This window comes from Cordyceps militaris (genome assembly GCF_000225605.1).
Source record: "Cordyceps militaris CM01 unplaced genomic scaffold CCM_S00002, whole genome shotgun sequence".
NCBI lineage: Eukaryota > Fungi > Ascomycota > Sordariomycetes > Hypocreales > Cordycipitaceae > Cordyceps > Cordyceps militaris.
Genome location: NW_006271970.1, coordinates 4,572,208 through 4,584,519, shown reverse-complemented (window position 1 = coordinate 4,584,519; position 12,312 = coordinate 4,572,208). Strand labels below are relative to the sequence as shown.

Below are 12,312 nucleotides of genomic sequence, written 5' to 3'. Positions count from 1 at the left end.
ATCTAACTTTTATCAACGATCCACTGGGGCAGATAACTTTGGTGCCAAGTTGAGAGCTAACTATGAACACCGGATCGCCAGAGATGGGCTTATGATCAACCATACTTCCATACTTCCATACTTATGAAGGTAGTACATAGCTGAGACTATAGGCGGCCGTTTCGGTTGAAAAATGCTACTATTCGTACCGCCTAACCACGAATGAGGAGTACGTACTCCGTTCTGCAGGGCCGAGGTCGGATGTCCCGCAGACACTCTCGACTGTTCGACGTCATCTGGGCAGACCCTCCATACGGAGTAGGTAGTTATCCGAAGAGGCTACCGGAAGAGACAGCCGATGCTGTTGCCCTAATGTGACAGCTACACGGCACTGTAGTAGCAGCTCTTTACGAGCTTATTGTTCTTATTGTCCCTTGTCGCAGGACTTACGATATCGCGGGGAAACTTGGTACGGAGCGGGATGCTTCCAGTTGTGGTTATCACTGGAGACGACAAGACAGCTTGCTTCTCGAGACTTGACCAACCTGTGCGTAGAGCAGAGATTGCAGGTGTTCGATCTAGACTCACCGACAGACAGCGTGTCCGCCGAACACCACTGGCACACACACTGGTAATTTGTGAGCAGGGTGTCTCTCACGAAGCTATAAATCCCGCAGAAAATTTTAAGCGAAGAGGACATATATTCAGACTGTGATTGGAATGTTTCTTTTAGGTAAAAAGGAACCAGCCCAGCTAGCTAGGATAAGAGGCCATTTCGTAAACAGGCTCGCATATCAACGAAAAAGAAAGAAAAAAGAATAGCACCGGCAGCAGCCTAACTCTGAACAAAAAAAAGCTCATAAACGTAAAGATAAATGCTATCTAGGTTTTACAACGTCGTATTTTGTAAACCTTTTAGTGAATTGCTGCGAATGTTTGCGATTATGTCGTGAAGAGCATTTCGCGTGATGACACACCAGAAAAAAAAAAAGAAAAAAAGAAGAAAAAGAGCAAGTACGAACGCCAAGTTAAGAACACAAGAACGGAAAACCAATATTGATTATAATCCGCACAATCTGTACTTAGCAAGAACACTAAGATAAAAAGAAAAAGAAAAAGAAACCTAAGATTAAAAAAAAAAGAAACCCAACACAATAACAACAAATAATAATAAACGCCGTATCGACCACCACAATGTGTCCAAGGTAAGATATTAACTAAGCAGCCTGCACACACCACTACTATTTATTTACAGGCAGGCCAGCAAGCAATCAAGCCAACAAACCTAAACCATTAAACGATTAATTAGCATAGCACAAAACACTACTAAAATCGTCGGTGTATTTAATTCAATTTCCCTTCTTAGCTCAAAAGAAACCGACACATCCAAAACCAATACGAACCAGCCACTCTACCTGCTCAACACCTATAATTAATTCATACTCTGTCGCACCCTCGGAGACGTTGGGAAAGGCATCGTGTACCTCGAGTTAGGGGCGGCGGGTCATGACACTTAGAGCTTGAATAACAGTACCAAATCATATCTTGATATAGTGTCCTGCTTTATCAACTGCGAGCCTGCTCCGTCTGCGTCTTCCAGTGCCGGGACACGCACGCCTTCAAGACGACCCTTCCTGGTTCGCAACAAGGGGTGACTCTACGACCAAGCCAATGATGACACTGAAGGGAGTGGAGGCCTGGGAAGAAGGCTTTGAGCTCGAATGGGATGCTGCCACAGATGCTGCCACAGATGCTGCCGCACCCAGGAGCGCCAAGGCTGACAGACATGCGGAGCACGGACTGTGACATATGAACATCGCAATGGGCTGCCGTTATTGGCTTTATACAACTTGTGAAAGCTGCTTTGCAACGGGTAAAAAACTGGTATGAAACTGGTGCATGTATTGTACAATGCCTCCCCCCTTTAAGTGTCAAATTCCACCACGCCCACACCCTCATGTGCTACAGATTTGGCGCCAGATCTCTCCTCCACATCAACGTCCACCAATCGCTCCCCGGCTTCCTTGGCCGAGGCGCCAGCGTATGCATCAGCACCGTCCAGCAAGTCTCGGTCGGAGCTTCGCACAGAGCGGCGCTCAATGTCTGCACTCCGGCCAGACGCCACCTCTGCCCGTAGAGCCATGTCATCATCGTCATCATCGTCATCGTAGGCACGTTGGCCGGGGATGGCGTTCTTCTCTAGCTCTCTCTGCGCCTCTTCCATGCGTCGGCGCACCTCCGTAGCGACTCGCATGCCGTCCGTCACTATATTATCCAAGACGCCGCGCAGTCCCCGTCCCGCACCGGGTGGCCCGATCGGTGCCGGGATTTGGTGCCTTGTACTGAAGCCCAAACTGGAAAAGGTTGTCAGGGACCCAGGCGAAGTAACAGTGTTCGTAACCCCGTCCACGATGTGGAAGGATAAGGGAAATGAGGACTCAAAGAACTGCTCCAAGAGCTCATCAGCCAACACTACCATCCGGAACGTGGGTAGAGTGATGTGAAGTGGGTGAGCGGGGTCGAGCGCTGCATTGGCGGCTTCGGCCTTTGCCTTGCTGGTACTGCGGCTCGAGATGCCCTCACCTTCTGCGGTGGCCTTGTCGCCGGCCGCGAGACTGAGTAGGTCATCATCCCCTGTATGTGCGGCTGGCTTGAATTCGTCTCTGCCATCGTCGTCATCGTCATCATCATCACCCACAGCAAACGCGTCTGCAGCTTTGGATTCTTTACCATCGTCGACGGCGATCAGATCCTCATTTTCGGCATTGTTCTTCGGATAGTCTGGATCTGCATACTCAAAGCACCGACGAATGAATGCGCTGACGCTGCCGAGAAATCTCTCACTTGCAGACGCACTGGTGCCCTGGCTGCCAAGAAGCTCGGTGCTGCCCTCCGCGCTGGCTGTCGTGGACGGGCTTAAAGAGCCCTCTAAGCCACGCCGTGACAGGAACAAAAGCGCCTCCGAGATGCGTAAGATGCCCTCTCGATCGACCTTGCCATCTTCATCATCGTCGTAGAGCTCAAAAAAGTACGTGATAGTGCCCATGATATCTTTCCTGCCTTTGATGCCTGCAAGGCCAGACACGACGTTTTGTAAGGTGAGAGCCTGGTTGCCGTCAAAGTCCCATTTCTTGAAGAGGCGCTCTAGGAACTCGTGCTGGGCCGGCTCGGGTCCGAGTCCCCAAGGCGAGCTGCTGCGGGAGAGGCCCCGGACGCCATTCGCCCTGCCGTGGCGCTCCGTCTCCACCCCGGTGCTTCTCGTAGACTGGGCGGGCGAGTCCGACACTGCCCACCGCGACATACTGGCGAGAAACTCGCGGAAGGCGTCGTAGTCCATCAAACTGGTGCTTGGCCCCAGTCCCACGCGACCCTTTTCGACCTGATCCGGGGCGCGGGCGGCGAAGATCTCGGATGCGCGCATCCTGCTGGCTTTGGCGCGGCGCTGCGCCTCCTCCTGCATCACACAATCTCGCTGCTGACGTTCGTACAGCACATTATAGAACCTGTCGTAGACTGAGGCCAGCTCGTCGTTGGAGAGGAGTTTGCTGTCCGGGCCTAAATTCCGGATCGCGGTTCTTTTGGCAAAGCTCTCGATATTTTTGAGGACAGCATCCTTATTCTGCAGTCGCAGCTCTGTGATACTGCTGTGGGTGATGCCTGAGAACTCTTTAAAGGCGACAACCATGAGCTCCTGGAAGCGGGTGACGGCGCGGAGCTTGGGGTTCTCGGACTTGGGGTGGGCAGATTGGTCCAGCCGCGCAAAGTACGTCTTCAGGACCGATATGAAAGCGCCGTCGTCGGCGGCATCGAGCAGCTCCTCACCGTTGATGCGCAGAATGGCTAGGCCTACCTGGAAGAGCACTTTGGGGCCCTCTACGAAGAAGACGTCCAAGACACGGAAGGCGAACACAAGAGGCATGGAGTTGATGTATAGGGAAAGGAACCACGGCAGCGACACCACAGAGAGCTGGACGTCGCTCTTGACGAGGTGATCCCACAGTACAGGCATGGTGCGCTCGACAAGAGACTCGAATACTTTCTGGTCGAGGAGGGTTCCGTACATGGTGGTGGAGTAGTATCCGGGTACCAGCCTGTCGCAGAGAGCGGAGAGAAGGAAGAAGGCCTGCGATTCGGACATGTATATGAGGAGAGCGGCCACGACAATGTTCATCGCTTGGCAGTAGCCGACGTCCGTGTCCACCCAACTGTAGGCGGTCAACACGCGGCGGAGACGACCGATGCCCTCTTCACTCTGAAACCCAGGATATTCTGGTAAGCTCCTGTTAAGATCTTTCTCGATCTCATCGATGGCGAGCGACTCCTGGCCCTCGAACTTGGCTAGCGTGTCCGCGTAGAGAGCCGGGGACTCTAAGCGCAGGTACAGCGAGCCAGAGGTCAGCTCCCACATCTCACCTCGAAGCCGGTTTGGTAAACCGACCCGGATGAGCTTGTGAAACGTGGGTTGCCGGATGAGCGTGGCGGCTCGGCCGTTATCCCGCAGGTACTCGGCCCAAAGCCGCATCTTGGCCCGATCTCTCAGTTTTTTCGGGTCGCCGGGGTAGCGAAACGTTAGGCCGAGTCCTGCATCAGGAGGATCGCTATCCCTTTTCTCCTCCGGCCTAAGGAGGTATTCCGAGTAGCATTCCGCGACAATCCTGCGCAGCTTGCCGACGTTGCCGACGCCAGCTCGCAGGCCCTTCTTCAGGCCGTCGCAGAATCGCTCACACGCCTGTCTGGAACCCGCGAGGTGGATGGTTATGCGTTGTTCTTTGTTCTCTCTATTCTTTTTCGTGCCATTGTCCTTCTCTTTCGAATTTTCCGCCAGGAGTCCATTCCATGTCGTGATGGCAAGCGCAAACTACATATGCGCTGTTAGTAACGGCCTCACGAACCCGGGCTAGGCCCTAGTACCTGAAAATTCTGGCTGTTCAGCCTTTCTACACGCCTGATCGCGCACAGAGGGAATGTGAAGCCATTCCCGCTGGGCCCGCCGCCGTACGTCTGGCCGGTAAAGGCAGATGAGGTGCTCGTGCTTGCCGACTGCAGGAAGCTTGTGGGCGTCGTCGAGAAGCAGATGAACGCTTCGGACAGGTGCAGCTTGCCCGCGTAGTGCCAGCCTCTGTCGTTCTCCTTATCGCCTCCTGTAGCATTCGATGGTGGGATAGTGAGCTCGGCCGTGATCTCGCAGAGGGGGTTCTGGGACGCCGGGAGACGGAACTGGCTCTGGAACAGCGACGCTTTCGAGGGATTTCGGTCGGAACTGGATAGGTTCAGTCCCTGTGAGGGATCAATGAGCTGCTGTGCCTTCTGCACTATATTGGTAAAGTTGGAGAACATGGTTTCTGCCTTTTTATCAGACGCGCATGGCGACGGAACGCGGTCCTTGGTCGCAGCCTGGAGTGAGCACGCCAAACCGTGTGCGGCGGAGCGCAGCAGAGGGGAACGCGGTTGGTAAAGCGTCAGGGGGAGGTTGGATGGGCTTGCGGACCGTGTTGCTCGTGGATGCGTGCAAAGGACGGATTGGTCCCCTCGGTTCGCTGGCGTGGCTTCTTGATAGCTGCGCTCGTTGCTCTCTGGCGCTGGACCTCCCTTCTCCTTCCTACATGTACCAGCCCATGGTGGGGTGCGAGAGGTACATCGGGTACTGCGAGATCAAGGCGGCTCCACACCAAAACACTAACTCTGCAGCGTATTAAACGTTGAAAATGGACGCTAAACATCTATAGTAAATCTGATAGGACGCTCTTTACTCTCTATTTTCTACGCATAAGTTTTAAATTTTTATTCTATCAAGGTAATCTAAAAGTGATTTTAAAATTATATAATATTCTATTTTCAATATTTAAAAAGTATTTAATAATAGTGTTTATTAATATGATTATACTAGAGAGCCTACTATAATACGGTTTAGGTTAGTATTGAATATTATTCTACTATAATTTTAAATTCAAAAGAGAATAATATCTTAACACCTTTTAATACTAATAGTAATTTGTATATTAGTATTAAGTAAGCTAGATAGAGGGAATAAGCAATGAGGTCGTTCAGCTCATATCAGCTAGCCTTATTTAGCCTAATTTAATTATCCCTGCTTAGCGACCTCCGCAGCGCCCGCCGCTATGCGGTCTATGCGGTTAACATGTCGCAGTTGAGGCAGGGCCACTTGCATCACATCTGCACATAACAGCTCCTCTGACCAGCCAACCGTCCTTGGGAAGCCTCCGGCCCAGACTGCCACGAGTCTTCTCAAACTAAAGCGGAACGCCCTACCAGTCCGCCATCCGCCATCCGCCACCCGCCAGCTTGGTTGCGGTCATGGATCGCACCAGATCACAACATTGATCCTTGACCTGGCCGTGCTGGACACAGTGGTTTGTAATCACAAGATCGATCGCGTGCCGCGGATGGCCATCGCTGCTCTTTGATCGCACTACGGTCGCTACGCTTGATACATCGCTGGCGCCATGGCGTCTTCTTTTGTTGCCCAGCCTGCTGGCTATGGCATCACGGATGCGGAGCCCAACATGCCGGCTCATGGCAGCGGCATGGTGCAGCCACTGCCGCCAGTGCGCGGCCTCAAGCTGTCTAATTTCAAGCTCGTCAGAACGCTCGGCACAGGTTTGCCTGCCCTCCCTCCGTTGTCTGCCGCGCTCCCCTCGCAGCCCACTAACCTTTCTCAGGGACATTTGCGCGAGTCTGCCTTGTCCGGCCAGCCGGCGCAACTGTGGCGCTTGACCAGGAAGATGCCGAAGTGTATGCCTTAAAAATTCTTCGAAAGACAGAGGTCATCAAGCTAAAGCAGATCGATCATGTGCGTCACGAACGCGCTGTCCTGGCTGATGTTGCCGGCCACCCCTTCATTACGAACCTGATCGCCTCATTTGCCGACGCTGACTCTCTCTATATGCTCCTGGACTATGTACCTGGCGGCGAGCTCTTCAGCTATCTCAGAAAGTTTCGTCGCTTTGACGAGCCGGTCGCCCGGTTCTACGCTGCGGAGATTGTTTTAGTTCTCGAGTACCTCCACGAGCATCAGGGTGGCGTGGCTTACAGGGATCTCAAACCTGAGAACCTGCTTCTCGACAGGAATGGCCACATCAAGCTTGTTGACTTCGGGTTCGCCAAGCGGCTTGGGCATCACGACGACCGACCTGTAGAGACGTACACACTCTGCGGGACACCGGAATACTTGGCACCGGAGGTGATACAAAACAAAGGACACACTACAGCCGTGGACTGGTGGGCGCTCGGCATTCTACTATTCGAGTTTCTTACGGGCTATCCCCCATTCTGGCACCAAAATCCGCTTGAGATATACAAACAGTGAGCAAAGTTGTGGTTTAGTGTGTGAGAGCTGCTCCTAATTCTTGCTACAGGATTGTAGAGAAACGCATCACTTTCCCAGCAGACCCGCCAATCTCTCAACAGGCTAGGGACATCATTTGCTCTTTCTGCACGGTCGATCGATCACGGAGACTAGGAAACCTTAGCGGCGGAGCAGGTAGGGTAAAATCGCACCCCTTCTTCCGGGATCTCAGCTGGGATGATATACTGCAGCGACGGACCTCGGGGCCAATTATCCCGCCCGTTCGCTATCCTGGCGACGCGCAGTGTTTCGACATATATCCAGAGGACGACGGGAAGCGAGACACATATACGTTAGACATGGCCCATCAGTATGATCAGTACTTTATCGACTTTTAGGCTACCAGTTTATCAACACGAGGTTGACCTGCTTCACTGACATTGGAACAGCTGGCGTGGGCAGCTCACAGGTTATTGCAAAAGAAGACCTGGGCGAGCGAGCCATGCCGTGGCAACCGTGGCCAACATGTGCAGACCCGCTGCATTGCGGGAAGAGCTTTCACGAAGCAGTTTATAGAGACCGTACAATACAGTGTGTATATTTCTATGCAGAGCGATAGACCCAGTACGCACTAAGTGAGGCAACTAAGAAAGTGGCCAGGATGCATGCACCCTCTTTTGTGCTCCAGAGGAACATGCTCCAGCCCAAGAGAAGTTCGCGCCGTCTCGCCGCTGCGCGACGCTCCCATGCCTCTGGGTCCAGCTCTGTCGGCAGCCGGACTCGAGGATCCGTAGAGGTGGCCAGCGACTCTGTGGTCGGTGTCAAGTCCGACAAGCTCAGCATGGGAGCTTCGATGCGAAGAAAAACTGGTCGGTGATCGCTTGTACGCATCAGCGGAAGAGCATCGTACGCGTGGACCTTGATGCTGCGGCCCTGCTCAGGAGCAACCCAGCTGGGCAAGTCCATGTACAAAATACGGTCTGTCCAGCTAGGATAGCGGTGCGGGGCGAATCTCCATGGAACAGGGTCCATCGTGTCGCCATCCTTGCCGTCGGTCTCTAGCACATCGTATTTGTAAGTAGGAGGAAAGTGTACCGGGGCCTCGGTCAAGCCATGCATGGTCCGGCCTGCCGCCTTTTCCCGAGTGAGCTGGTCTAAATCGAAGAATCTCGGGTAATAGTTATCTGATCCTGCATCCAGACTTGGGAAGGCGGCGTTGGGAGGCGGGGAGCTTGTTGATATACGATAGTTGAGATCTCCGCCGACGAAGAGATGAGACGTGGGCTTGAACAATGATAGTTCCTGGAGTTGTTTCTGCAGCATATCAAAGTCTGGCAGATTTCTTTCGCCTTGCAACAACCCTGCACCCTCCTCTTGTGTGCCGCCGTCAGATGGCGGAGGGCTCCCACTACGCATCAATTCGAGCAGAGGCAGCGGGTCCCCAAATGTCATGCATCGCATAATGGAAGCCCAGTTAGCATTGCGCCGAGGCAGATTCCATTCCATGGCTGCCAAATGTGTTGCAACAAACGTCAGCTCCGCAGAACCACTTTCCCCGGCATCGTAAACGGTTCTGAGACCAACGGCACCCTTGTTTCCCATATCGGCAGCGCCGAACCCAACTTCTGATTCCTTGATATCTCTAATGCGACTCGAGTCCTTGGCAAACAGCAGAATAGCGGTATACCCAACATTTTTCGATTTCATCAGCTCATAGCGCTTTCGCTGAGTCGCTCGTTCGGTAGCCGATACCAAGTCTGGCACTTCGTGCTTCAACACGTGCTGGGAAGCAGCTTGATTAATAGCAGTGTCGAAACGTTCGATGTACGGCCGTAGAAAATAATCGCCGATGAAAGCGTAACTCAGAGGAGCAACTTCTTGGAGAGACCTTGTCGATATTAGTACAGAGCTTTGCGCGGCAGATGCTGTGTCGCATTCATCAGTACGCACAAGACAATGAGGTCTGGCAAATCTGTGGCATTCTGCCCAAATGCCGCCTCAAGGTGGTTGGCAAATACTGGAGTATTAATTAATGCCTTTGCGCAGTTAAACGTCAGAAACAGCAGATCAACAGTTGACGGCGTCATCGTGCATTATCCCTCAGTGTACGCACTTCAGTTTTTGAGATGCAATGAAGAAAAGGGTGAGAGCTTGACTTGGGTTCTGGTATGCCGTGCACGTGCTACCAGCCTGTACTACAGACAGACAGAGCAGCCAAGCGGCACGCGGCGTCCTCAGCCCCAAAGGAAGGTGGGTACCTACGATACTGACAGCGATGCAAGGTACGTTGACTTATTAGTAGAGGGAGGCGATAACAGGTACCTTATTATCTGGTCTCTCTCAACTGTGCCTTACACAGCCACTTCAAAACTACCTGATATACGAGTCATTGGGTGCCTACCTACCTATAGGTAGGTAGATAGTGGCCAGCACTGGTGTTTCGAGTACCTACCGCCCAACAGAAACGAACATTCTTGTGGACTGCAACATTGTGGCAAGCGGTTATGGCAGCGCAGTTGAAGGACCGTTTGACACGAGCGCTATCATAAAATTGAGCTTGTTCATGAATTCTGGCCAACTACACTGATAACACCTTGCTGTCACGGCTGATTCATTAGCAGCAAAAGGGTTTAAAAGAAAAAGCAATCTGTTAACTATCGGTGCACACTCTTATAATGGGCCAGAGGCTCCTGTGGCGAGCGTCTCCATGTGCCTACTGCTGGTGGTTTCCCGTGCGAGCGTCCATGACCCCGGACTTGCACAAACAAGTAATCTCCAGCGTTCCTCGGTAGGAAGCTTCCGTGAGAGGCTTTCGTCCAAAAAGCCGAGCAACACACTTGTCCATGGTCTTTCCAGCATACGCGGCGCGGCGCGGCTGTTCGTCAGCACGAATTGACTGCCGTCGGACGTCCATATGACAATCATACAGCCATGGCACTTTCAACTCCGCCGAAACTTGACGCTGAGTTGACTCGTATCGAATCAGCTAGGCGACCCAGGAATCCGAATCCCCATCCAAAGATGAAATAAAAACACGAACAGCAACATAAAGAACAAGGAAAACTGAATCCTGAACGCATCCTCCGCATCGACGAGCTAGATTCGTAGGACCGCAATAGTGTGTAGTCTACCGTGAGAGAAAGCCACAAGCTTCCCTTCCCCAGCGGTGTGACAGAATGGCCCAGGAGCTTCGGGAATGCCGCGTGACATCCCCGGACATGCCTTTCCGATGGAGCATCGACGGGGAAACAAACATAGGTCGTGCGTGAGGTTGGCCTGATGAATACTTCCCACGTGCAATGCCATCCGAGCCATGGCTGAAGTCGTAAATGTATGATGCGTCGAAGAACAAGATAGTGCGATGCGTTGTTTAGAGAAAGACTGGAGGCCGCTGTATGTAAATAGAGACGGTACTTTCAACAATTGCCACCGCATGGCAGCCGCCACTTGGCTGCACTCAGCTGGCCTGTATTGTGGCAACGATATCCCCGGCGGCAGTCTCAAGAAGATGCCAAAAGCTGAGCGGTTATAAACGTCATTTGTGTCGGTAGTTGCCAGAGGCGTGTCTCGCTTCTTTTGAAGCAGAGCGAAGCCTGTTTATCGTCCACTGAGTCAGCCGCACTTGTCAGCAAATGTCTTTCCGGTGCGACGTTTGAATGTCAAGTCCACATGTCCTTGTAAGTCCGTTGAGAAATTAGGTTAGGCTTGCTAAAGGGACTCACATCCTATCGCTTCCGCCGATAGCGCGGTTGGTGTCAGGAGTATCAACGCCAGCACCAGATCCACGCTCGAGCATCTTGCGGCGAGAGCTGGGGATGGCACCGGGCTTGGCCGCACCCGACGGGGTGGCTGCAGTGGCGTTTGCTCGCGAAGCGCGTGCCTTCTCGTCATCGTCGGCAGCCTGACCAACAGCCTGAGCAATAGCCTGGGCATTCTTCTGGTACTTGTACACAGTCCAGTCAAAGACATAGTCGTACTGGAAGCCTTCTCTGACGAAGAGGTCACGGAAAATCTTGCGCAAGTAGCTGTAGTCTGGCTTGTCATCGAAACGGAGAGAACGTGTGTAGTTCAGGTAGATGGCGAACTCGTTGGGAAAGCCTCGGCACAGGACTTCGGTGGGTGTTGTCATCTTCTTCTCCATGATGCGGTCATACTTCTGCTTCTTGGTAGCAGCCTTCAATCCCTGCCAGGGTAGAGAGCCACGGCAGAAGTAGAGCATAACGTAGCCAAGAGACTCCATGTCATCTCTGCGAGACTGCTCCACGCCAAGATGGGTGTTGATTGAGGCGTAGCGAGCGGTACCGGTCAGGTTTTTGTTCTCACGGTAAGGAATGTGAAAATGAGTCTTTGGGTCACGGTACTTCTTGGCCAGACCAAAGTCAATGACGTTGACTTGGTTTCCACGCTTTCCGATGCCCATCAAGAAGTTGTCAGGCTTGATGTCCCGATGGATGAAACTCTTGGCGTGGATATATTCGATGCGAGAGATAAGCTGGTCGGCAAGAAGGAGCACCGTCTTCAGCGAGAATTTGCGGTTGCAAAAGTTGAACAAGTCCTCCAAGCTGGGTCCAAGAAGATCGAGGACCATGGCATTGTAGTCACATTCGGTTCCGAACCATCGGACGAATGGGATGCCCACGCCACCAGCCAACGACTTGTACACGCGTGCCTCGTATTCAAGCTGAGGATGCTTTGCCTTGACGGATTCCAGCTTGATGGCAATTTCCTCCCCAGAGATAATGTTGGTACCCAAATAAATGTCGCCAAACGAACCAGAGCCGATCTTTCGACCGATTCGGTATTTGTTGCCGACACGGAGATCCTGTTCGCTTGTATTAGTACATGTTTTTTTCTTTCATCGAATTGCCGAGTGAGCGGCAGCCTACAGGCCATCCATTCGCAAAGCGCCGTATTTTATCATACCATGGTCGTCATCCTGAACGTTCTGGGGGTGGATTAACTGAGGAGAATTTGGGTTCGAGTGGACGGGTGGGTAAGACACCTAGGGTCAAGAAGCAGATGGTGTC

At 52.6% G+C, this 12,312-nt stretch overlaps 5 protein-coding genes across 5 annotated transcripts; 1 reads left to right on the top strand and 4 right to left on the bottom strand.

Moving 5' to 3' along the window:
- Positions 1 to 1,903: 1,903 nt before the first annotated feature.
- Positions 1,904 to 5,316, bottom strand: CCM_03353 (GTPase-activating protein GYP5; the record flags this gene model as incomplete). Its single annotated transcript, XM_006668504.1, has 2 exons — positions 1,904 to 4,837; positions 4,891 to 5,316. The coding sequence occupies 2 exons, from the start codon at positions 5,314 to 5,316 to the stop codon at positions 1,904 to 1,906; spliced, it is 3,360 nt and encodes a 1,119-aa protein (XP_006668567.1).
- A 1,127-nt stretch (positions 5,317 to 6,443) lies between these two features.
- Positions 6,444 to 7,683, top strand: CCM_03352 (serine/threonine-protein kinase PRKX; the record flags this gene model as incomplete). The annotated part of the gene is made up of 3 exons (XM_006668503.1): positions 6,444 to 6,597; positions 6,660 to 7,302; positions 7,356 to 7,683. The coding sequence occupies 3 exons, from the start codon at positions 6,444 to 6,446 to the stop codon at positions 7,681 to 7,683; spliced, it is 1,125 nt and encodes a 374-aa protein (XP_006668566.1).
- A 205-nt stretch (positions 7,684 to 7,888) lies between these two features.
- On the bottom strand, positions 7,889 to 9,372 carry CCM_03351 (inositol 5-phosphatase; the record flags this gene model as incomplete). The annotated part of the gene is made up of 2 exons (XM_006668502.1): positions 7,889 to 9,173; positions 9,236 to 9,372. The coding sequence occupies 2 exons, from the start codon at positions 9,370 to 9,372 to the stop codon at positions 7,889 to 7,891; spliced, it is 1,422 nt and encodes a 473-aa protein (XP_006668565.1).
- A 626-nt stretch (positions 9,373 to 9,998) lies between these two features.
- CCM_03350 (uncharacterized protein) lies at positions 9,999 to 10,600 on the bottom strand (the record flags this gene model as incomplete). The annotated part of the gene is made up of 3 exons (XM_006668501.1): positions 9,999 to 10,271; positions 10,326 to 10,381; positions 10,417 to 10,600. The coding sequence occupies 3 exons, from the start codon at positions 10,598 to 10,600 to the stop codon at positions 9,999 to 10,001; spliced, it is 513 nt and encodes a 170-aa protein (XP_006668564.1).
- Positions 10,601 to 11,003: 403 nt separating this feature from the next.
- Positions 11,004 to 12,220, bottom strand: CCM_03349 (casein kinase I, putative; the record flags this gene model as incomplete). Its single annotated transcript, XM_006668500.1, has 2 exons — positions 11,004 to 12,107; positions 12,209 to 12,220. The coding sequence occupies 2 exons, from the start codon at positions 12,218 to 12,220 to the stop codon at positions 11,004 to 11,006; spliced, it is 1,116 nt and encodes a 371-aa protein (XP_006668563.1).
- Positions 12,221 to 12,312: the final 92 nt, after the last annotated feature.